Below are 27116 nucleotides of genomic sequence, written 5' to 3'. Positions count from 1 at the left end.
TAGTTAGTATAGTTACTTCTTTTAATGTTTTTATTTAAAGAATTTATTTTATTTTTATATTTCTTCTTTATTTTTTTTTAAATGAAATTTTTTTTGTTAAATTAATTTTAAATGCATGTTAAATATATATTTTTTTATATTCTTACTCTTACTATGTACTAATATTTATTATTTATAAAAATATGTTTTTTAATATATTTAAATAAAAACGTTTCTTACTTTTTTATACATAAATTATAATATATATTTTTGTATTATATATATATTTATTTTTATTGTATTTTTTTTGTAAGCATTTTTAAAATTTAACATTTAATTTTATTTTTTTATTTTTATTTTATATTTACATTATATATATATATATAAATATATATTTATTTCATATTTAAATAATATTTTATTTTATATATATATAGTATTTTTTATATATCACATATATTGTTTTAGGTATATATTTTACATTTAATTTTATATTTATTTATAATGTTTTATATTAATATATTTTCTATTTGATATATTATATATTTATGTTTTCTTTAAAATTTTTATTTTAAAATATATATTAGATCAGAGATCTTTATGAGTTTTTCTACTGTTTGCGCTCTACTCCTTGAGCTGCCCTCGCATGTCGAGTTACCTTATATTTCTATGCACATGCATGACCATTCATGCGTGTGTGTGTGTGCACGTGTGTGCTGTAGTTTTTGCTGGCCGCACAGCCGCAGGCTTTTGTAATCCCTTGCCCAACATCATCGTCGCCGACCCCCTCCACCGCCCCTTGGAGGCCGCTGGCTCTACGGCTTGACACCCGCAACTTTTGGATGCTGCGGCCAGTCGGTCTCAATGCCAAACGGCAGCAGCACTTTAACTCAATTTGAGGCATTTAACGTATGCTCGGTTGATATTTGATGCGATTTGCTAGTCCACCTCCATTGTCACTTTTTTTAGCCATATTCGCAGCGGATGTGTTGCCCCAAGGCAAACAAAGTGTAACAAATGTCGTTGGCAAACTGTTCGCAGGGGGCGCTGTGTGGGCGGCTGTGGCGGGTGTGGCAGGGCTTCCACTAAATTGGGAGTCAGTGACCACTGAAGCTTGCTGCTGGTGCTCAGTGGTGCAGTTGCTGCTGCTGCTGCTGCTGTTGCTGCTGTTGCTGCGACTCGTCACAATTGTTGGCAAATGACTTTCGATGACTTTGGGTTAAAAAAAGAAATTGGTGAGAGAAAAACTGTTGCAAATATTTGCCACGTTTTGTGAGTGCATGGCTGGGTGAGTGAGTGGGTTGGTGGGTGGGTGGTTGGGTGGTTGTATAGATGCTTGTTGTCTTAGGCTGATTTGTTGGCTCTCTAAGAGCTGATTGAGTCGGGCTAATCCTGCTGCTCCTGTTGGCCAAGTCAATTTGCATTGGCTCAGTGGGACGCACAAATAGAATTGATCGAATGGGCGTTTGGGCATTTGGGCGTGGAGCATGTTCAACAACATGCCACACAGTCATTGGGCATTGTTGTTGCCGTTGTTGCCGTTGTCAAAATGCATATGCAAACACTTAACGGCAACAACAGCAGCTCGTAAGTCTTGCCAACACTTTTTTTTGACAAGCCGCCAGCAACAACAGCAGCGGCAACATGGTGTGGCCGCCTCTATTGGCAGCTGCAACAACTTGCAACATATGTCGGACAACAACAGCAACAACGGCCAGCAACAGCCAACAATTGCAGCCAGCAACAAAACAAATTGCCCGCCTGCCAGAAATCAAGTAAAATGTCAAAAAAATGCAACAATTTTCATATCGCAAATAACAAGGAAAAAGGAATATGAAAAACAATTCAAAAACAGCCCAAGCACAGCAATAATAATAGCAATAATAATAATAATAATAGAAATAACGCATTTTTCAGTCCGTGCTGCTGCTGCTGCTGCTGGCAGTGCTAATTGCTGCCTGTCATTGATAAGCAGCAGCAGCAGCAGCAGCAGCAGCAGCTGAAAGCTCTATGGCTGCAAAGGGTAGCTAAGCAGGGGGCGTGACAGGGGCGGGCAGGGCTGCCACAGTTGAGCAATTGCTGCTATTAGGTGCATGCAGAGCAAAGGACAAGGCTATGGCAAGCAGCCAAGAAATTCCAATAAAACTGTAATGCGACTGGGCATGCAAATGAGATTTAAATGTAATCCAGATAAGTGAGTCACCAATGGGGCCATCGCGTCGAGCTGTTGCAACTGAGTCAAGGTTAAATGGGAAACTATTCTCATAAGTAGAAGTAAGCTAGTAATGATGTCGCTAATGCTAATGCTAATGCTAATGCTAATGCTAATGCTAATGCTAATGCTAATGCTAATGCTAATGCTAATGCTAATGCTAATGCTAATGCTAATGCTAATGCTAATGCTAATGCTAATGCTAATGCTAATGCTAATGCTAATGCTAATGCTAATGCTAATGCTAATGCTAATGCTAATGCTAATGCTAATGCTAATGCTAATGCCAATGATGATGATAATGATAATAATAATGATAATGATAATGATAATGATAATGATAATGATAATGATAATGATAATGATAATGATAATGATAATGATAATGATAATGATAATGATAATGATAATGATAATGATAATGATAATGATAATGATAATGATAATGATAATGATAATGATAATGATAATGATAATGATAATGATAATGATAATGATAATGATAATGATAATGATAATGATAATGATAATGATAATGATAATGATAATGATAATGATAATGATAATGATAATGATAATGATAATGATAATGATAATGATAATGATAATGATAATGATAATGATAATGATAATGATAATGATAATGATAATGATAATGATAATGATAATGATAATGATAATGATAATGATAATGATAATGATCTATGATATTGATACTGTCAATTGCGATCATAGATGATTATGAATGATGAACATGATGATGAGACGGCTAATGATAACCAAGATGCTAATAATGCCTAGAAACCTCACGATACGAACAATCACAATGAGAATCAAAATTCTGATTGCAGTCTAAAGCAAAAACTAGATTAAACTATATCTAACCATGCACACATATAGGTAGAGAGATCAAGATAATGCAGAAACCTGACCGACTCGCCGTTGTCTGCTGCCATTGCAAATTAACGTTTTTCCGACTCTCCAATTAGATTGAAATATTTCACGATCCAAACTCATTTCATACAACAGAGTTTAGCCGGCAGCCACCGCACCCTATTTGCATAATTATAAAGCGAAAATATCGCTTAACCACGCAAAATATGAGCATACAAGAAAAGAAGGTAACAACAACAGCAACAACAACAACAACAACAAAATGCAGTTAATTGCAATTTGGATGTTAACAAGTCGAACAAATTGCAACCGCAGCAACAATCGAAAGGCAACATGCTCATTATAATTATCTGGCAACGTGATAATGTAGAGCAGCAGCAGCAAATACGGTTATGTGGGCGGTCACGTTGCGTATGCGTAATATGCGAACATTGCGCATGCGCTGCGTGCAACGTGACAGGCCAAGTGCCATGTGAATATGTATAGATATTTACAGCTATTATTTGATAAATTATATATGTGACTCACCAATCAGAAAGTTGTTACACAATATCGATACGTACTTTCGATAACTTATCGAAGCGCAAGCCAAGCTAAGCTCTGTGACCCAAATGAAACACATTGAACTGGAACGGCGACAGCGTGTGTTTCATTGCCAAAGCGTTGCAGCTTTTCGCACTCAACAATTCGGAATTTGCTGCAAATCATTTTCCGTCTTCGGCTGGCTGCAAAATTAGCTGATTACACGATTTGATTAGCCGATGCATTACTCAACTCGCTGCCATAATTATCAATTAGCAATCAATTGATTATATTACCATATTATGCCAGGCACCGCAAGCAGCGACAGCAACAGCAACAGCAACAGCAACAGCAACAGCAACAAGCTATAATATTGCTTACAATTTCTAGCGATTACAATAAAACAATGGCAAAACACAGCAGCAACAACAGGAAAACAAAAAGCAGCAACAACAACAGCAGCAACAGCAACAGCAACAACTGCATATCAATGCATTCCACAGCAACAGCAACAGCAGCACACATAACGCATATTGCTGCCGGCAATTTTTTTTTTTTGGCCTGGGAAAAAAATCGACAAGAGCAACAACAACAATAACAACAACAACAACAACACTCTTAATTTAAATTGGAAAATTATACAAAAATATTCAAAACGTTCGCTGAGCGCAGTTTTGTTGTTGCTGTTGCGAGTTTTCTTTACATTCGAATCTCTGTTAATCTGTGCAGCGCTCAAACGTCACGTTTTCACGCGGCCAACTATGCAACCTACGGCTAGCAACAACAACAAACAAGCAAGCAACAACAGCAACAAGAACTGGAATCTAACGATGACGGCTGGCTGCAATCAACAAAAGCAATTCACGCATTCAATTAAATGCCTTCAAATGCGACTTGCCGACATTTTGCTGTTGTTGTTGCTGTTGCTGTTTGCAGTTGTTGCTGTCGCTGGAGTATGCATTAAAATGGTATAAAATTGTCATGTTAATAACCAATAATTGTTAATTTACAACACACTCGCAATTCGTTGCGTTTTTTTTCATCTTTTTTTATTTTTTATTTTGGTTTTTTTTTGTTTCTTTTTCGCTTTGAGTTATTTGCGTTTTGACTCGTTTTGGCATTTGGCCGCAAGTCAATTAACATTTTTTGTTTGCTTTTGATCGTTTCAATTGAAGTTGTTTTTTTTTTCTTTCGAATGTTGCGGAAAAGCTGAAAAGAATGCGTTTATATTATATTATATCATATTATAATACGTTAAGATAGTTAGATAAATGTATTAATAGCGAAATAGTGTAGAGTGTAAACCAAGTGTTTGTAGAGTTTGTAGAGTAAGTAGAGTTATTAAAGAAGTGCTTGTAGAATTTAGAGAGCTTCTGGAAATTGTTGAGTTTGTAGAGCTTTTAGAATTTATTATAATATATATATATATATATATATATATATATATATATATAAATATATATATATATAAATATATATATATATATATATATATATATATATATATATATAAATATATATTTAAATATTATATATAAATATATTTATTTATTTATAATTTTTTATTTATTTTTATGTATGACTTCCAACAAATGCAACAAAACATTTGCAAAAAAAAAAGCAAACAAAATTCAAGTAGAGAAGGAAAAAAAATGTATAATTAAAATTAACAACTTTTCTTGTCACGACCGATTGTAGAAGCTGAAAGCTCAGGTCTACGGCCAGGTGTTGTTGCTGCTGCTGCTGCTGCTGTTGTTGTTGTTGCTGCTGCTGCTGCTATAATTATGCGCATTTTCAACAGATTTATATCTTTTCTTTATATTTGAGCACAATAAAAACTAAAAATATAAAAAAAAATTTAACATGTATATATGAATGCATATGTATGTGTGTAGCTAAAAACTGCAAACACACAGACAGAGGCAGAGGCAGAGGCAGAGCTAGAGCCAGAGGCAAACGCACTCAGCGAGGGGAGCGCTCGAAACTGCGATACAAAACGCGCATAGAGAGATAGCCGTATCTCATTTAAGCAACCAGCCAGCTGGCATTAGTTTATATGCCTCTGTGTGTGTGTGTGTGAGTGTAATTAGTAATTGTTGCACAAGCGATGCAAAGTTGGTGAGCGGCCATACAAAGCCGAGTCTCCATGCCAAGCCGGGCATAATTCTAACAATGTTCGCAACTAGCTAACAACAACAACAACAACAACAACTGGAAACAACAACAATAATAACAAAGGCAAAAACGCAGCCGGGCAGCGCAGCTAAATTAAAAACCCAGTCTGAAGGTCAGCGGAGACACGAGCTGCGTGGCCCGGCAACAGCAGCAGCAGCAACAACAACAACATGTTGTTGCTGACAAGTGACGTCAGTAACAGGAACTGAAAATAAACGCGCGCATGCGTTGGCGCGTTTTAAAACGCTAGCTTAAAAAGTTGTCTTGTTTTTTCTTGTCTTTTTTCGTTTTTTTTTTTGACTTTTCTTTTGTGCAATTATTTTTGTTTATATTTTGGAAGATTAACAAATATACATACATATGTTTATATATGTAGATATACATATGTATATCACAGTTTTGAAGTGACTCCATTTGAGTGCAGTGTGAATGGCGCACTTAATGCCTCTCTATGCGATTTTCAAGAGTTTGATATGGCTATTTGTAAGTGCTAAAGATGAATACCAAGAGTGAGAAAGAGAGAGAGTGAGAGCATGAGAGTATATATATACATAAATACATACATAAATATACATATGCATCAAGTAAGATACAGATACCTTACATTAGATATGCATAATTCATTTTCATATAAATATGAATAAATACATACACGCACACTCACTCGTTCCATCTATCATATTTAAACAAATGCATTTCTTTTTGCCGTTTGCTTTCGCTTGTCCAGTGCCATGCGCAATTGTGTTGTTTTCTTAGCTGCGCTGCCCACAGTGCTTCGCTTCCACTCCTTCGCATGCGGTAACGGTAAACGTTCTCTTTCCGGTTTCGCTTGCAAATCGCGTTGCCCAAAATGTAACGACTACATGAGATTTGATCGCATGTTACTGTTGTTGTTGTGGCAGTTGTTGCTGCTGCAGCCGTGCCCATAACGGCGTCAATTAAATTATGTTGCTGGCAACATTTTACAATTTGCAACAAATTGTTAACAACAACAACAACACAAATCAATATCAGCACGACTTGCCATTTGCTATCTCCCTCGCACTCCTGCCACCGCTCCATTCATGAGCTTTTGCTTTTGCTTTTCCTTTCGCTTTACTTTGGTTTTTTTTTTCATTTCCAATTATTGTTTGGTGGACAGCGACAAGAGGAAGAGCTATTGCTGTCCCTTTGCTTAGCGTGGGATAATCGCCTGTTGCTGACCTTGAAGATGCCTCCCTAAACATATTTGTGTGCGTGTACGTGTGTGTGTGTGGTATTTCGGCGGGTCAAGTGCTGCGATTGTCTCACTGCCAATGTTTTGTCCTGCTGCTGCGACGCGTCGCTGTCGCTCTCGCTGGCCGTCTTGCGAGCTTCCGGCTACCAAATGGATGACCACAAAAGCTTTTGCTGCCTTTGCCGCTGCTGACCACAGACACAACACGCAATTGTTGTTAGACAATGACAATGGCAGCGGACAAAGCGCACAGACGGACGTCGAGCGATTTGAGCGACTTTCCGGCGCGTCTTTTGTGCGTGCAGCGTTGTCCGCTGTCCCCCGCTGTCCCGCTGCAGCAATTTAGCTTTGGCAAAGTCTGCTGTTTATTTTTAATTCACTTTTTTTTTGTTTCGCTCTGTTCTGTTTGTGCTGTTCTGCTGACCATTGGGCGGATATTATTTAGACGCTATTGTGTGGCGCCGCTGGCGTTCGCGTCGACTACCTGCAATTAGCTGTCACAGCTGCCGCTGTCGCTGCCACAGCCTAGGCCGCAGCCGCAGCCGCAGTCGCAGCCATAAATTAATTACGAATTGTAAACAATGCAGCGCAGGCGTCGCATAAATAAATCTCTCGCATGTGCGCATAAATTTGCATTGCGACCTTGACGGAGGAAGGCCCAGTCGTCTGCTCTGCACTCTTCGCACTAATTGCAAATGCATGAACCCTTCCTTTCTCTCTCCCGCTCTTTCTCTCTTTCTACCTATCGCTCACGCTTTTTATCATCAGATAACGGCACAAGTTGATAAGCAACCGCAACAGCAACGGCAACCCAAAAGAACCGAACAATGCGTAAAGCAACGCAGCGCAACGCAACGCAACGTAACGCAATGTTCAAGTTCAAGTTCAATGTCAATGCTGTTTATGCATACAAGCATGCATATATATATATATGTATGTATGTATAAGTATATGCTTGTGTGTGCGTTTGTATAAATATAAAACTCGTTCAATCACACAACGCGTATACATACACACGCACGTATGCAGACGATAGCAGCAACAGCAACTATATGCAAAACACACACATACTTATGTATAAGTATGCATGTATGTATGTATATACATTTGGTTTATGCGTTTTGTGCGTCATTTCGTCCGCAACAAGTGGGCAGACAACCGCGACAGCAACACCAGCGTCAACGTTAACCGTTTGCCTGTTGCTGTGCGGTCCCTCTCTCTCACGCTGTATGTCTCTGGCATGCAAAACGTGCGAACGCGCACTCTCACACGAACTTGTTTGATGTGACGTCATCTCAGACATTGCGTCGCTGCCTCTACGCATGTTTTGCTGTTGTTGTTTTAATTTCTTGTATTTTTGGGGGCGCGTCTGTGTCTGGAGCTCAAAAAATGTGCGTGAGACGACAAAAATGCGTGTGACGCGCAAAACAGCTGATTCCATGCGTACATTGAAGTATGTGTGAGTGCGACATGTGAATGGCAGCAGAAAACAGAGACATAAACTGATACACATATGTATGTACATATTTATGTCTGTATGTATTTAACGATAAAGTGCAAAAAGCATCGATCACTAGAGAATGCGAAAAGCACTATATGCATATGTATGTATGTATGTATGTATGTGTGTGCATACTCTGATTTGTATATATTTACATACATTCGTGTCATAAATCATACACATACACACACATGCACGTCTACAATTTGTATATTCGCTCTTTGGAGACTTCTTTCTTAAGCATAGATTTTGTAGCTGTGTTTTTTCACTTTGCTGAGTTTTGGTTTAAGCTTTGGCTTCGCTTCTTATATATGTATTGTTATTTTTTTATATTTTTTTTTCGCCACACTAATTTTGCTTGGACTCTAATTCCAAGGTCATCGTCGCATTAGCGCAACTCGTCCGGCTTCGTGCAATCAGTCAACAGAAAAGAGTGAGCGAGAGAAGGCGCGAAGCGAACTTGGAATGAAGGCGTTCCAAGATATTTGATGGCTTGCAAATGGAATTCATTTATTTATGATTTGTGGTTGCCTTTGGTTGCATTTGTCTAATTAACTTAATCATAATGGCCATAATCAACTCAAAAGTATACAGAAATTAACGCACCCAAAACAAAAACCCCAAATACAAATACAAGCGCACACACACAAATGCATAGAAAAAATATACTTAAAATAAACAGTTGCCACATTTGATGAGATAATTTTTAATTTTATTTATTTATTTTTTCCTGCGTTTTTGCAATTCACATTTTGTGCGCATATAGACAAAGACAGGCACACACATGCACACTCACACACACGCACACCCGCGCACTCGCAAGTTTTACAAACGCGCTGCGCCCTTGCCTTTTGCCATCTCCTCCTTCTCGGTACCTCCGCCCTGGCTGGTGCTGCTGCTGCTGCGCTGCTGTCGTTTCGCACGCTACACTAACGACAAACGGCGTTAAAGCTTTCAGCTGCTGCGTTGCGTGCGCTGACGCTGACGCTGCTTTTGCTTAATGCTTTGCACGCCGCTTCGCACAGGCACACACAAACACACACGCACACAGACGCTTGCACACAAAGTTGGTTCCGCTGCGAATGCGAATATCAAGGTCAACATGTGATGTGTGCTTGCTGCCCGCACTCTGTCGCCGTCGCCGTCGCAGTTGCCGCCGCCGCCGCTGCCGCCTCTGAAATGAGCTCTAAGAAAATAATTAAATAGCAGCAGCAGCAGCAGTCGGCAAAAAACGCAATTTTTATTTGAAGCGCAGTTGTTAAATTAGAAATGCCATATTTTTGTTTGGCCTTTTTCTGCACTTTTCGTCGTCGTCGTCGACGTTGTTGTTGTTGCTTCTTATATTTTATTTTATATTATTTCATTTTTTTTTTATATTTTGCTGCCAAACTTCTCCATTTCGGCCATTAATCAGCATCAAAGGCCAGAAAAAGTTAACTGCAAAAAGCTTTTGTTGTTTTTTACACTGGAATGTAGAAGTTTTGTTAAATTCACATAGTTAAAAAAAAAATTTTAATAAAATAAATATTTTTTAGCTAATTTTTGGCTTTAAACGATTTAATTTTTTTAATTTAAATATATGTTTTTTATGGTGAAATTTCAAAAAATTCTTAGACCTTATAGAAAATTGGGGAATTGATGTTCAGAGTAGATCAAAATGATGCCCTTGGTAATATATATATATATATATATATATATATATATATATATATATATAGTGATATATTAGCATATATACATATGTACATATCTTTTAGAGCCAGCTGCAGACATTTTAGATAAGTTTTGGTGTTTTCTATAGAGTTTCACAGCTTTGAGTTCGCTTCACTGTTTCGTTTGACAACCCATTTCAGCGCTGATAGTTTATCTTTGTTGAGTTTGGCTTGACATGGCATTATGTATAGACGTACATCAAAGTAACGCCTGCAAATCATTGAAATTTGTTGTCCAAATAATTGACCTGTTCGTCAAACTTACCGCACGCTTCGTCCAACATCGTGATGATGAATGAAGTAAGGAAACTGAGTAACGTCCACAAGTTGTTGACGAAATCCCATTACAGCCCAGGGGCTGGCAGAGCCGTGGGCAGATTGCGCAAATCGATGTTCCAGATTGCGCAAGCCTCACATAGGCTTTTCCAAACTAATGTCATTAAATGTTCTATCCAATGATGTCCATTTTAACTATATTACGAATAGATTTGTTTACTTTTTTACGATTTAAACTTAGGTAACGCAAAAAAAAAAACAGTCGATAAATAGTTTGGGCGAATGTTGAGAGGTTTTTTCTACTATGTACTATATATTATATACAATATATACAATATATATATATATATTACATACAATATATACAATATATATATATATATATATATATTACATACAATATATACAGTTTCCATATAGGCATCTGTATAGCTATGTATAGTTTCTATATATTTCTGTATAACTCAAGTTGAGGCGCTGTTGCAAAAGGTTAACATTTCTATTAAGGCCACTCCCTGAAAATAAGCACTGATTGTTGTTGTTGTTCAGGTTGTTGTTGTTGTTGCTGCTTGACCACCCAACAGCGTTGAGTTGGGTCGCCAAAAACACTGCGGCGAAATATGCAAATTATAATGTTAGCATATCGCCTGCGCTCTCTATATAAACGTGCATAGATTTACCTGAGCTGCTGCTGTTGTTGTTGTTGTTGTTGGAATTTAACATTTGCCGCTGGCAATGCTCATCTCATTGTTGTTGTTGTTGTTGGTTTGCCATCTGCTATTTTGTTGTGCTGCTCAGCAAAAGGCAACTTGCAACGTGCAACTTGCAACATGCAGCTCTGTCTCCCAGCAAACTTCTCTCTCCCTCTCTCTCTTTGCCTGTCTCTGCGTCTGCCTCAGCCTCTGCTCTGCCTCTGTCTCCATCTCTGCCTTTGCTCTGGCTTTACCTCTGCCTCAGCCTCTGCCTCTGCCTCTGCCTCTGCCTCTGCCTCTGCATCTCTCTCTCACTCTCTCTGCTTTTATGTCTTAATATAGTTTAAGCTGCAGCTGCAGCTGCAGCGGCTTGCTGCTGCGCTACTGCTGCACCGCTGCACCCACTTGTGCCACGCCCCTAAAGGCGCCTCCACGCCTCCGGCTGATCCGCACAATTTGCGGCTGTGCCAAAACATTGTGATTACCTTCAATTTCATATTTTCCTCTGTTTTGTTGCTATTTTTATTATCATTATGATTATTATTATTATCATCATTATCATTATTATCATCAGCATTATTATTATTATTATAATATTTTGTTAATATTTTTATTTTCGTTTGCGCTTCTCCCGCACTCCACTCTATGGCAAATACTCTGGCAATTATATATGCTGCTAACAGCACAGCACCTAGCAGCATCTACTACTATCATACTTGTATTAAGTACTATAAACTACTACTTTCTACTACTAATATACTAATATACCAAAATATACTACATATATTTAAAAAAAATCAAAAATAAAAAAAAAAAACAAAATAATAAAAATTACTAAAATTTAGCACAAAATACAAAATTAAAATATACTGACAACTAAAAATACTACAAAAAATACAAAATAATATTAAACTTAAAAATACTAAAAAGTATCACAAAAAATACAAAATACCAAAAATACTTAAATTTTGCACAAAAAAAATTAATATACTGAAAAGTAACAATATTAAAAAAATACAAAATAATATTAAACTTAAAAATACTAAAAAGTATCAAAAGAATACAAAATACCAAAAATACTAAAATTTTGCATAAGCAATTTTAATATACTAAAATCTAACAATACGAAAAAAATACAAAATATTAAACTTAAAAATACTAAAAAGTATCACAAAAAATACATAATACCAAAAAAAAAAAACTAAAATGTAGCACATAAATACAAAATTATAATATACTAAAAACTAAACATACTAAAAAATATACAAAATAATATTAAACTCAGAAATACTAAAAAGTATCACAAAAAATACCAAAAATATAATATATATATAGCAGGAAATACTACAAAATAGCGCCAAATCATTAGAGATTTAAGTTCAATTTTTTATTGCACACATAGATCTAGCACTATGGATTACTATCTACTACCTTTCATAACTGTTGCTACCATTTAGTACTTGCTACATCTTACTACTTTTTATGCTAATTTTAACTACTTTTTGTGGCGTTTTTTACTACGTTTTATGCTACTTTTTACTACTATTTCTTGCCGTCAGCTCATTATGCCTCAGGCTAACTGCCTGTGGGATTCGAACTCTAGTCTTAATCAGATTATCTATCCGATATATGTATATATATATATATTTATAATTATCAGATATATATATATATACATATATTTCTAATTATCAGATATATATATATATATATATATATATATAGTTTCATTGATTGGTCTGGGGCGGCGTTTGGTTAATTGGAGGAGCTGCCCTTGAAACAGTTGTCGTCGTCGTCGTTGTTGTTGGCTGCAGTGATTTATAGCCTTGGCAGTAGCTGTTTCAACTGTAGTTCCCGAACCAGTTCCAGTTGCAGTTCCAGTTCATTTGGCTGGCTCGAACGTGCAGCTCCGAGGCGTTGGCTGCCTTTGGTAATTTCATTTAAATTTGTTGACGATTTATACGAACCGCAATGGGAAAGTGTGGCAACGCCCACAACTGAGCACGCAATCTGAGGATCGCTCAGGCCCCCACTTGGATGGAGTGGCTGCTGCTGCTGCTGCTGCTGCTGCTGCTGCTGCGTGCTTTAATCTATGGCAATTTATGTTGTTGACTATTTGGCCGCAAATTACATGCAACATTTTCTAACTGCGCCTGGCGTTAGAAATCAAAGCCTTTGGCGTTCATTAGCTTTGGGGGCGTTATGCCCGCAATGTTAATAATAACAGCAGCAGCGCAGGCAGCGCAGGCAGCGACGTCGACAGCGGCGTTCAATTAAAAGTGTTGGCAATTTGCGACGCCTGGACAGCGCCTTCTCCTGCGCCGCTGCCTGCTGTAATCAGGAAATTCGATTTTCTTAATGCCAGACGCGCAGACCGTTGCTGCTGCTTCTTCCTCAACTGCAGATGCACACTATATAACTATATATATATATATATATATAGGGGCAAACGGGTCCACTAATATGCGCGTGAATTTATTAGCGCTCATTTTGGTTGCGGCCTTTTGCGTTTGGGGGCGTGTGCGCGCCGATTGCATTTTTTTAAATAAATTCTAGTGCAAACGGGGCGCGTGACAGGCGCAGAGCAGGCGCAGACCAGGCCAGACCGTTCCAACATCTGCCCGAAACGTGGCCAATAGCCAAAAGCTCATTAGGCAGTCGGCCCGAATCGAGTAGATGCGAAATGCCAGGCCGACGCCTTTTCAATTTGCCAAGCCATGAAAATTTACAACATGCTGCCATCCCGCTCTACCCCTGCCGCCCTCTCTCCCTCTTCACACTCACCTGGCATTGCATACCCCAAGGCGTGCAAGCGCACATAAAACTCGACAGATATGCGGCCAGATTGTTGCCGTTGCTGTGGCTGTTGCTGCTCCCATTCCTGTTGCTGGCAGCGCATTGTCATTCGTGGCGTGTTCACGCCTTGACGCCCGCAGCAATCGCCAGCCAGTTGACCAGTTGCCACAGTTGCCACAGCTGCCACAGTTGCCACAGTTGCTGCACAGCATCTTCAAAGTGAAGCCGATGCCCCACGCTGATCGTAAATCTAATAAATGTAGCGTTGCCTCGTTGCCCTCTCTCCCTACCTACCTCCCTCTCGCTCTCTCTCGCTGACTGCTTTCTAATGTTGAATCGATATATTTTATCGATTAGCCTCACGCTCCAAGGATCATTTAAGCGTTTGCTTTCAATTTATTCGCATTCCCAACTCTACGAACTTCGATTTCATAAATTTCAATAAACTTTCAATTCGATTTTCAATTATTTAATACAAATTTCATGGACGATCATAGCTGGAGCGCAAATAGAGTTAGTTACGATATTGCTATGGCTATTATTGGTATTATTATCTCAATATAAAAGTAAGATCCTTTAGGTATTGCAATGATATGAAGGCTTCCAGCTGAATATCATAATTATCTCATAAGATCCATGGATAATATAAATATTAAATCAATATATACGAAAGTGACTCAAAGGGTAGGCAAAAGAATTTATAGATGGACGGATGGACGGGTAGATGAACAGACGAACAGATGGAGAGACGGACGGACAGATGGACAGATGGACGGACGGACGGACGGATGGATGGATAGAGGGACTTCTGGATGGACGGATGGACGGGAAGATGAACAGACGAACAGATGTAGGGACAGACGGACGTATAGACGGATGGACGGTTGTAGTTACAGGTGGATAGAAGGTTAAATGGAAGGACGGAAGGACAGACGAACAGACGGACGGTCGGACTGCCGGATGGACAAGAGGATGGAGAGAGATGGATGGATAGATGGAGAGACTGACGCATGGATGGACAGATAGACAGATGGTTGGACGATTTGACGAATAGAAATACAGATAGACAGATGGATGAATGGAACAACGGAAGGACGGAAGGACAAACGGACAGTCAGGCGGACTGAACGATGGAAGGACTGACAGATGTATGGACGCATTGCCTGTATGTGCAGGCAGACAGACCTAAGGACTGATGGACCGAAGGACGGAAACAAGCAAGCAAGACGGACGAACAGACAGACGGACGGATAGACGAACGGATGAACAGGGAGAAACTCAAAACCAAAGAGTAAAGAGTCTCTCTTTGTAAACATAAGAGCTGAATAGTTGACAATGTGCCGAAACCATTGTGAATGGGAGCTCAGAGCGAAGGTGTGTAACAGGCAACAGGAGGCGAGTTGAACCAGTTGACATTTGATTGATTTATTTGATATTTTAAGTATGTTTCACATTAGACAATAAGCGAATCGTATTGGCTGTCGATCAGCTGATCAGCACTTGACACGCACTTTGACATTCAGTTAGCTTGATATTTGCTCCTGGCGGCTTGTCTATTGCAGGTGGTGCTGTCGGCCTGCTCCTCGTATTTCCAGAGCCTGTTTCTGCAGCACTCCGATCCACATCCAATTGTGATACTGAAGGACGTCCGTTTTGCCGAGCTGCAAACTCTAGTTGAATTCATGTACAAGGGCGAGGTGAACGTGCAATATTGTCAGTTGCCAGCGCTGCTCAAGACAGCCGAATCACTGAAGGTAAGGCCGGAGGGCAGCGGGCCATGAGATCCAACTGAAATTCCCTTTCTTTGCCAGGTTAAAGGCCTAGCCGAGATGACAAATCAGAACACGACGCTGCGGGAGCCCGAGCGGGAGCCAGATCGCCTGCGTCCCCATTCGCAGGCCAGCGGCGGCAGCGGCAGTGGCAGCAAGGCGGCCGACAGTCCACTGGACGCAGCAGCAGCAGCAGCAGCGGCGGTGTCAGCTCCCAGCTCTTCAACAGCCACGACAGCAGCAGCAGCAGCAGCAGCGACAGCAGCTGCAACGACAGCAACAACAGCAGCAGCAGCAGCGGACAATATGGCGACAACAGCTGCTGGCAGCAGTAAAACAGCAGCAACAGAAACAACAACAGCAGCAACAACAACCACAGCAACAGCAACAAGCACAGCAACAACAGCAGCAGAAGCAGCAGCAGCAGCAGCAGCAGCGTCAACGTCAGCTGCGTCCGAGGCGTCAGCAGCGACGTCCGCGTCGAAGCGCGAGGCCGGCGAACGCTGCAGTCCGACGCCGCCGCCAAAGCGGCCAGCGAGCAGCAGCACAGCAGCCATTGAGCTGCTGGAGGACGAGGACGAGGATGACGACGATGATGCTGAGGAGCTGCTGGAGGAGGAGGACGATGAGCTGGTGGAGGAGCTGGAAGAGGATACATCAATGCCGCTAGATCTTTATCAAAGACCCGCCGCCGCCGCCACAGCTGCGTCCGCTGAGCCACATGCCATGCCGCCAGAGAGCTCTACGAGCAGCCACAGCAGCAGCAACAACAACAACAACAACAACAACAACAACGGCAGCAGCAACAACAACAGCAGCAGCAAGAATAGCAGCAGCAACAACAACAGCAGCAGCCACAACACCAGCAGCAACAACAACAACAACAATAGCAGCAACAACAGCAGCAGCAACAACCAAATGAAAGCCACGTGCTCCTCCTCAACGGGCGCCTCGCCCAGCGGCAGTGGCAGCAACGGCAACGGCAACGTCAACGTCAACGCCAACGACTGCACAGCGCATGCAACGCCCGAGCCGAGCAGCCATGTCGTGGCCGTTGACATTGATGACGACGACGAGGACGAGCCGGACGATCATGATATGACCGATGTGGATGATCACGTCATCGTTGTCCATCGAACTGCGGCAGCAGCAGCTGCAGCCGCTGCACGCGACATCGCGCAACGCATCGCGCATCACAGTGCGCGGCGTGCCCAGACCGAGAACGATGACGACGACGACGATGATGATGATGACGATGAGGACGATGATGAGCATCGGCACGATCAGCCAGCAACGTCGGCCGCAGCAGCAGCAGCAGCAGCGGCAGCAGCAGCAGCAGCGCATGAATCGCTGCTTCACTCGCCCAGCGCCAGCGGCGGGCTGCAGCCGAAGACAGAGGTGATCGACGATGACTACGACGACGAGATGGATCTGGACGACGACGATGAGGCGGACAACAGCAGCAACGAGATGGGCCTCAACATGAAGATGAGCAGCGGCGGTGTCGATCTCTCTACGGGCTCTACCGTTATACCATCACCGCTAATCTCGATGCCCTCATCGTCGGCAGCAGCAGCCGCCGCAGCAGCCGCAGCAGCAGCAGCAGCCGCCGCCATGGAATCAGCTCGCTCCACACCTGGCGGCGGCGGCGGCGGCGGCGGCAATGCCGTTGCCTCCGATCTGAGTCTGTCGATGTCGCAATCCGGACGCCCATCGTCGCGTTCATCGCGCGACGGCAGCAACGCCGCTGCCGACGGACGCTCCAGCAGCCTCCTGAATCCCGGCAACGTAGCCGGCCTCTTGCCAGTGCAATCGGTGCCATTGGTAAGTGCCTGCCCCAAGCTAAGCTCGAAACGTAGCACTGACCCATTAGCAGGGTAACTACTGTCGATAGTTATCGATAACATGCAGTTATCGAGCCTTGTCTGGAAATGCTATTGCCGGAAAGGCTGTCTGCCTCTCCAGCTGCTGCCACAGCTCAAGTTGCTTTAGGGCAGACCGTAGAAAGAATTTAGATATGGCTTAGACCCCATAGGCCAACAGCCTAGGCCGCTACCTATTGCTAGAGTGGGCGTTAGTCGCTTCGTTAGTCTCATAAGCAAAAGTCTTTTATTATATATATCTATATGATCTTTAAGAATCAGCCGATCTTATCAGCAGACGCCCAAGGCAGGCTCGCAGCTGAGTCTTCTGATCAAATGTTAAATGTTAATGTTAAATGTGAATGTTAAGCCCATGTTAAGCCCATGTTAAGCTTTGTCTTCCCCTCTCTCTCTGCCCCTCTCTCTGTCTCTCTCTCTCTCTCAACGCCTACTCACGCCTCTCGAACTTTGCAGAGCCTCAAGAAAGAGATCGATTGCAGTGAGGATGATAACAGCAGTCACAGTAGACACATGCAACCGCGTTCGGCATCAGCTGGCGGCGGACTGGGCGGCGACCTGGACTATCGCGCCTCGCACGAATCGGTAAGTGTTTAATAGCCATGTCTCCAGCAAATACTCCCAGCCATACCAAGCGTCCCCACTCCCAACCAACCCGAACGCCTCAGAGCCCCCGTTCATTAAATAATCCGTAACCCTGTTCCAAGTCCATTCAGTGAATGCTTTTGCTGCTTCGATAGGTCTTAAACAAAGTAATATATAAACGAATTCGACTTGAGAAACTCACACTCTTCCTCTCTCTCTCACACACACTCTCTCTCTCTCTCTATCTGTCTCTCTCTTTCTCGCTCGGAGCACTCTGAGCAGCTCAAATTGACCCAGCCATTCAGATCGAATGCGAACTATATCTCTATAGTATTACCTAAATACATCAATCAGGCTACACGCTCTCTCTCTCTCTCTCTCTCTTTCTCTCCCTCTCTCTATCTCTGTTACACACTTTCTAACTATCTTTTACTTGCGTCCAAGCTCCAAATTCTCTGTTCAAATTATAATTTCAACACAATATTACGTATACGCCCTGTCTCTCTCTCTCTCTTTCTCTCTATCTCTCTCTCTTTGTCTGTCGTTTATATACCTGCCATTTATATATATACATTGCATATTTATATATAAATATCTCTCTCAATATCATATATATTATATATAACAATAATTAAAAAAAAAAAACAAAACAAAACCAAATCTAAGCAAAGAAAACAAATCAAAACTCAACACATGTTTTTGCTCTTCGTCGTGTTCTTTGTCTATGAATTTTATATATATATATATACCTATATCTATATCCATATCCATATCCATAACCATATATATATATATATATATATATATGTATATATGTTTATATATATATATATGTATTTTTATCTCTTTAAATAATCAATATCTATATATACACACATCTATATATATATATATATATATATATATATAAGTATACATATATATATATATATATATCTTTAGTTAGTTGTTCAGTTGAAGTTCTCATTGTATATGTTTCTCTATATATATATATATCTATATATTTATATATTTATATATATATATATATATATTATACTTATTTCTTCTTCTTTTAAATTCTTTGTTGTTGTTGTTGTTGTTCCACGTAGTAGTGCGCTCTCTTTCTATCTAAAAACACTCGTATTTTTGTCTATACGTATTGCTATCTCTATCACACACACACACACTCCTCCACTTTGTAAACTTAGCTACATACACACACACACACACATACACATACATACATATATATATATATATATATATATATATATATATATATATATATATATATATATTCTATATAGTAAACACTCTGTGCAATAAGTTTTCGCACAGCAAAATGTCATTTCTCCCTCCCTTCCTTCCTCTCTCGCTCTCTCTCTCTCTCTCTTTCATTCTCGTTTCTTTGTTTTCTTTTTGTGTTTCAGCTTAGTTTGCATTGGTTTCTAATGTTGTTTTTGTGTGGCCAGCGGATTTCGTTACTTCACACACACACACACACACACATTGCCATTGCAATTTCCGCTTGCAATTCGCTTTGGCTCCGTCCACCGAAAGCTTTCGTTTTTTGGCCTTTTTTAGCCTTTTTAGCCCGGCTATTTTTTATTTATTTGCTGACCATGTTCGAGAGTTTGTTTTCTATTTTAATTTAATTTTTTTGCCACGAGCCCAGTGTTGTTGCTGTTGTTGTTGTTGTTGTTCGTGGCTATTGCAGTTGCATGTTTACGACACTATAATTTTCAATATGGCCAACGTACGGCCTCGTCTAAGCCGAAGCATATGCGCTGCTGCATATGCCCTGCACTGGCAAACTATATGTTAACGTTTCTCTTTATGCATCAAAGCTAACCTCACTTTTCACAATGAGAAGCGCATAGAGAGCAGCGTTTCTGTTGAAATTGGGCATATACAGATATAGAACTAAATTTGCTTAGCATTGTAAATGCCAGTGAAAACTAACCTCACTTAACAGCATGAGAAGCGCATAGAGAGTCGAGCATACGGCAGACACTGCCATTTGGCCTCGTTCATTGTTTTGTCATTTCGTGTTTCAAATTTCTGACTTTTCTTTTTTCTTTTCCCTCATGGACTCCCATAATTTATGACACCAGCGACAATACAAACTGCCAGCGGGGCAAATGAGAAAAATGTCGCAAAACGAACAGGAAAATGCATTCGAAAATAATTAAATAAAACATATTACAGTTTTTCAATTTCAATTTCAATTTCAATATTTTCGCATTGATAAGGCGAATCCTTTGTGACAGACAGAATAAGCTGCCGCCCCTTGTTGGCTAGATAAAATAATAATTTGGCAGCCAGTGGAAAATGCTTGAAGCGTGCATTTAGGCGCAGCGAGCACAACTGTACTTGCCATATTTAAGGAGAGCGCAAACGGCAGCAGCGACAGCAGCGTCGCAGCGATGTCAGCAAAAAAAAATAAAAAAACCAAAAAAACACATTTAGCTTCCGGCAAATATATATATTTTCACATTACGTTTTCTTCTTCCGATTTTCTCTTATTTCCGCGTTTGTTTCTTTTTCGACACACGCTTGCGATCCCCCCTCGCTGTTAAAATGTCGCCGCTTCTGCCTTTTTAAGCGAACATTTTTTGTGAACAAGCAGCAAGAAAAAAACGGACGAAAACAAAAACAAAAATATAGTCGCTGCTGTCGTTTTTATTATATTTCTTGGCTCTGCTCCTGCATGTGCGTGTGTGCACATGTGTGTGTGTGTGTATACGGCGAAAGCTTTTGCCATTTCTTTTTTGTGTGTGTGTGTGTTTTTTTTTTCGCCGTGCTCGTCAACAGCGACAACGACGACAGCGTCGTCGCCGTCGCCAGTGCAAAGAAAAAGTACAAAACGCACTTTGTTGCAACGCTTGACGAATTTAAGCGACGCACGATAGGGCCGGGGATGGGTAGGATTGAAGCACACACAGAGTCACATATACATAGAGAGGATAACGTGCTGTGTGCGACCCCAAGCGACACGCAACGCAACGAATGCAGTCGGCAAGCCAAACACGTTGACAATGTTCGACTAGCTCAACTGGCTGTAGGCGCTATATGTCTGTCTTAGCAATAACGATAAATATTTGCAGATCGTTACCGATAGCTATTCATGTAGGACAATCAATGCTTGTCCGTGTATCTATATTAGGCTAAATTTGAAAGTTTTTTAGCTGCAACTGCAGCTGCTTAGCCTGCAATGGCCGTAAAATGCTGCGTAGCGCATTACTTGCACACACACACGTGCAACGCACATGTGCATAAATTCAAATAAAAATTTATCTAAAAAAAACAAAAACCGAAAAATAAATAGCAGCAAAAAAGGTAGCAGAGCCTCACACACGCGACTGTGTCTGGAGTCGTTGTCGGACATTGACGCTGACACACGCACACACACACATATGCAAATGACTGTGCTCTTACTCTCCACCACTCGCCCGCTCTGCCACTCTCTTATTCCTCCGCTATCCCAGTTGCCGCTCTCTTTGCATAGCTTAGCCTAGCCGCATTTGCCGCTTCATAAATACTTTTGCTTTTACACTTTCCTTTTTTCCTTTTTTTTTTCGTTTTTCTCGCTCTTCTTCTTCATCTTGCTACTCGCTCTGTTTGGGCACGTCTAGAAATTATAAGAATAATAAAAATAATAACGGCGCATAAGCGCAAAAAGACAACATCCACAGCAGCAACAACTTTTGCTTTCTTTTACCCTTTGCTTTCATGCACAGACTGCAGTTGCACACACACACACACTTTTACACGTGCGTATTTAATTTTGAAACAAATACCTTCTTTATTTACATGTGTGTGTGTGTTTTTTTGTAAGCTTCTCTTACCCACACGTCTGACTTTGCCCGCTCACTCACTCTCGCGCTCTCTCCTTCTCGCTCCATATTTATATTGCTGCTGTGCCTATGCTCCTTCTACTTCACAGTCGCCTTCATATTTTCATTTGCCTGCTCGCTGCGTCGTCGTCGTCGTCGTCGTCGTCGTTTTTGTTGTTGTTGTTGTTGTTGCCGATGCTTTATGCAATTTTTTTCCTTCTGTAGCATACCTTTAGGCCGACGCTCAACTGTCGCTGTGCTTGCATTTTATGCAGCGTCATCGTCATCGTCGCCGCCGTCTCGCCTCTCTCTTCCTCTTGTTCTCTCTGTTGTTGTTTAGCTGCGTATGCGTATCATATTTTTTTTGTGGTTTTTTTTCGTTGTTTTTTTAGGCTCGCATAACTTTTGACTGCATTTAGGCAGCCGCATTTCAATTATAAAAAATATGAAACGACTGCCGCGTCCTCCCCCTGTCCACCATGGCTAACGCCAGCTCTTATCAATGGGGCAACTGTCAATCACACACACACAAACATAATACAACGCCGTCCAAACAAACATCTCGAAACGCAACAAATGCCAAAGCGAAAATATATTGGATTCATGCATGGGTGTGTCTGTGTGCGGATATCTGTGTGTGTGTGCGTGTGTCTGTGTGTGTTAGCTAGCACTTTGACTCCAGCGAAACTCCACGCACATTGCACATTTGTGCACGTACCCTCACCCACTCTCTTTCTCGCTCTCTCCATTCGGTGGAGCTGCGCTGCCGTCTCCGCTGACTGCGCTGCCCGGGCATTGTAATCAGTCCGCCGCGTTGATTGCAAAGTTTTTCAAGTGCTTCTTTTTTATATATATTTTTGTTTTGTTGCTTTGTATTTTTATTATTTTTATTTTTGGGCGCAGCACCATGCGCCACTGAATGCGTTCGCAGCGCGTGAGTGGGATGGGGCAGGCCCGACGATGGCTAACGCAATTTTTACGGGAACGGAGTGGAGTGGCTAGGCTAATAGCTCAGCATAACGGAATGTTTGCCAAGCGCTTAAAGTGGACTTTACAGGGCGTCAAATGGTGTGATCAACAAGCAACAGTCAAATGTATTCAGAAGCATACATGTATATCGATAATTATTGCGCTTTAAAAGTCATTAGTGATTTTTCTAGTTCCATTGGCCTTTATTACGCCTCACATAGAGTGATATATCGATAAATATTGATCATTAGTTACATTACTGTAACAGACTATATCAAATGCTGCATGCAACATAAAACTATACATATATCGATAATTATCGATAAGTAGTTGAATTGAAAAACTCATTCAACTAACTTTTAAGTAGTTTCAAAGACTTCAAGTGGGCTATGTATGCAGAACATAATGTGCCAGATATGTATAAATATACCGATAATTATCGATTAACACTTATACATTATAAAAAGTTATATTTAGACAAATTATAGCTTTTGGGCTCAATATGATGTGCCTTGGCCAAGTAAATGCCTTAATCGATAATTGTCGATTGCTCAAGTGTATAGATCGATAGATAGATTATTCACCAGTCTGCTAAGGCGTGGCTAGGGGCAGTTGTTTTGCTTTGGACAGCTTAGATAAGCTAAAGTTATCTGGCATGTCGTGGCCCTTGGCCCTTGGCCGTGTGCCGTTGTTGGCCAGAACACGGCTTTAAGTCCGTGCGCACTCTCCATTCCCAATGAAGTTCAACTCAAACCCACGCGCGCTGCATTCAGTGTCTGACTTTTGTTTGGGCTGCGCTTTTTATATTTATTTTCACATTTTCTTCTTTTTAATTTTTTCTTTTTTTTGTATCTTTCGACTACTTTAGCTGTTTGCATTTTGTGTGCGTCTGTGTGTGTGTGTATTTTATTTTTATTAAAAATCAGGCAACGGCGCAGCCCACAACAGAAACGCAGCCCCCGTAACCAAAACGTCAAACGGCACACACAAAAATATATGTATATATATATGAATATACATATATTAAAACAAAAAAATATTACAAAACACTCCTACCACACACACAGTCACACACACGCACAGGCACAGGCATACGAAAGGCCGAAAAAGCGAGCGCTTAAAATATTGTTGCATACTTTCGAGCGCCCACTGCAGCTCAACATGTGCAGCTGCCGCCTGCCTGTGTGTGTGTGTGTGTCTAAGTGCATGCTGGTGTGTGTGCGTGTGTGTTATTGTTGTGTGTTTGCATTGCTCTTCTCGCTCACGAAATGCACAGCAGCAGAACAGAAAATAGAAAAAGCTAAAATTATAACAATACATAATAATTTGTGCAAAAATATTACGAAAAAAAATATATATTTCAAATAGTCGCTTCCGCTCTAACGGCTTCTGCACCAAGCCCCCAACCACCCAAACCGGCCCAAAAAAAAAATGAAGCAAAAAATTACTAAAGGCTGCAACCCTTTGCTATCTGTGCTGCCCTAACATATGCATGTGTGTGTGTGTGTGTGTGTTTGCTTGGCTCCTCTTGCCAGATGCGTCGCATGCGTCATCTATTTGCGTCTATTTTGGAGGCAGCAGTGAAGTTTTTTGGGGCGGCCGGCAGCCAGCAGCCAGCAGCCAGCAGTTGGGGCCGCTGCTCAACGAGTTTCATTAAAAATGCGATTTTAATATTGAAATTCGAGCGAAGCAAGAAACGTGCAACAGCAAAGCGACGTAGCTTTAAGTGCAACAAACAATGCCAAACAAAACAGCCAACTAAAAGAAGGAGAAGCAACTGAAAGCGCAAAGCAACTAAAAGCTAATGAAATAAATTAGCTGAACGACTAGCAAATACCCTCACCAATCTAAAGCAAATCAGAGCTAGATGCTTCAAGTATATTTAACCGATAAAAGTCTGTCCATAAGCTATATATGCTATGCCATGCCAAAGGCCCAAGGCTCTGGGCTAGAGTATGTTGTCGACAGTCGAAAATTGTTGTGCCAAGAAGCCAAAGAGCCCAAAAACCAGAAAACCAGACGCACATCGATCGATATTTGATTATTATGGCGACGACGAGCGACAAGTCGCAAGACGATGACGCAGACGTTGACAGGGCTGGCAAGCCAGCGGACGGCCTGTCGATGCAGCTGGGCTGGCTGCCTCTAGTGAGTGACAGACGCAGGCCAGGACATTAAGGCGGAGTGTGAGTGTGCCAAGCCAGCGACTTCAGTCAGGCAGCCAGGCAATCGTCGGTCGGTCGAGCTGTCGTCTGCGGCGCTGTTAATGATTCCATTAGCCAAAAAGGTAGCGCGTTGAACTTGCAACAGTTCAACGACATAACATGGAGCCAAATGAAGCATCTCGCTTCGATTGGAAAACAATTGTGTATGTGTGTGTGTGTGTGTGTGTGTGTGGCGAGCAGCAGATTTTGGTTAAAGCTGCGACTGCTAGTTGGGCTAACTCAATGTGGCTAGCTGTGTGTAATGCAAATTGGCTCTTTGACCGCACACACACACACACACTCACACACACTCATAGAGAGAGTGAAGCATGTGACCCACATTGCCGCTGCAGCCTTATTGAATAATAAGCCGCATTTCGTTTGTGGCAACAGCCACGCCGCACTGCAATTTGCCTAATGGAAAGCGACTTTGGCACCACAGAAAAAAAGGTTGCCCAAAAGGCAAATCACGCAACATGGCCACATCGTACAGTTATATGCGCCATATGCAGTTGTTGTTCTTGCCGTTGCTGGCTTTCTAAGTCAGTGGTGCAGTGGATCCTTGAGCGACGGAGTACGCAATCGAACAGATTAAAGAGTTCAATTTTGATTTCCTAGTTCGACTTGCAGATATTGCAGCTGGTTGTGCATCGGTATTTATCGATAACTAGGTCGATTAATCGCTGTAAAGCAAAGTTCTTCATTCATTTGTGTTCTGCGCAACACTGAAGAGTTCTGTAGTTGGGCTAGATTGGTTATAGGCACCCTATTCTATCGCTAGTTATCGATAACTAAGTCGATTATTTCTGTAGAAGCAAACTTTTTGTTCAATTTGTGTTCTGTAAAGCAATTTGTAAAATGAGAACTTAAGAGTTCTTTAGTTGGGTTTGATTGACTAGAATACAACTTACTCCATCGATATTTATCGATAACTTAGTCGTTTAATCGCTGATAATCGCTAATTTACGTTGTGCAAAACAATTTATTCATTAGTGTGACGCAAGAGGGTTATGGTTGGTCATGATCGTCTACAATATACACTACTCTATCGATATTTATCGATCGGGCAAAGATTTGGTTCAATTTGTGTTCTGTAAAACAGTTTGTGCAGTGGCATGCCGCAAGAGTGTTTTGGTTGGGCATGATTGACCGCAAGACGCCCTGTCCTTTATAGGACGCACTATAATCGTACCGATACATCGATATACTGTGAAACTTAAGTTTCTTTTCCTTAGGATCGATTCGTTAAACTAATTTGGAAACTTCACTCTTAGCCTGGAATGCCTCTATTTGGATAGAACATTAAAGCTGAATGCTTCTAGTTCAGTTTTGGTGCTCTCAAGTTGTCTTTGCGTTAAAGCTTCCTTGAATCTCTCTCTCTCTCTTTCTGTGTCTTTCTTTCTCTCTTTTCGAAGCTCTTCCTCTTCACTTTTCACTTTCGAATAGATCCTTATTCCCCATCTTTCTTTATGAGTTCACACACTTATTTTAATGTTATCCACACAAGAAGTTTTACTAATCCACACACACATACACCCACACACCCAAGCACACACACACATCTATATATTTATATATGCATATATAAGCTTTGACTTTTTTCCACATTTATCGCAACTTTGTAGCCTTCCACACTTGCCTTTGTATATCATATCATGTACTGTAGTATTTTGCATGTTTCGTACTACTTTTTAGCTTAAGTATAATCATAAAAATACCAAAAATACCAAAAAAATTACACAAAAAAGAATACATAATTCCACACTTAGAGTTTGCGCTTTATAAAAACCAAAAACCGAAAACCAAAACCAAAAAAAAAATCGTATAAAACCAAAAAGCCCTAAAAAATAAAAACAAATTGATCAAAATTCAAAAACGAAAAGAAAAACGAAAAACGAAAAGAAAATTGAACCCAA

The 27116-nt window shown here is 40.9% G+C and overlaps 1 protein-coding gene across 10 annotated transcripts in view; it reads left to right on the top strand.

The window, feature by feature from the left end:
- Window positions 1-27116, top strand: part of LOC111605050 (box A-binding factor) — a 149329-nt gene that overhangs the window by 83309 nt on the left and 38904 nt on the right. For all 10 annotated transcript variants that reach the window (XM_023323386.2, XM_030224047.1, XM_030224046.1 and 7 more), the window contains 3 exons: window positions 15538-15729; window positions 15787-17568; window positions 18081-18209. In XM_023323386.2, the coding sequence (XP_023179154.2) occupies window positions 15538-15729; window positions 15787-17568; window positions 18081-18209 (2103 nt within the window). The remainder of the gene's footprint in view (window positions 1-15537; window positions 15730-15786; window positions 17569-18080; window positions 18210-27116) is intronic.

Source organism: Drosophila hydei, unplaced genomic scaffold, assembly GCF_003285905.1.
Source record: "Drosophila hydei strain 15085-1641.00,03,60 unplaced genomic scaffold, DhydRS2 tig00000339-arrow-arrow-pilon, whole genome shotgun sequence".
NCBI lineage: Eukaryota > Metazoa > Arthropoda > Insecta > Diptera > Drosophilidae > Drosophila > Drosophila hydei.
The sequence above is the reverse complement of the archived record's forward strand: the minus strand, read 5'-3'. Positions and strand labels throughout refer to the sequence as shown.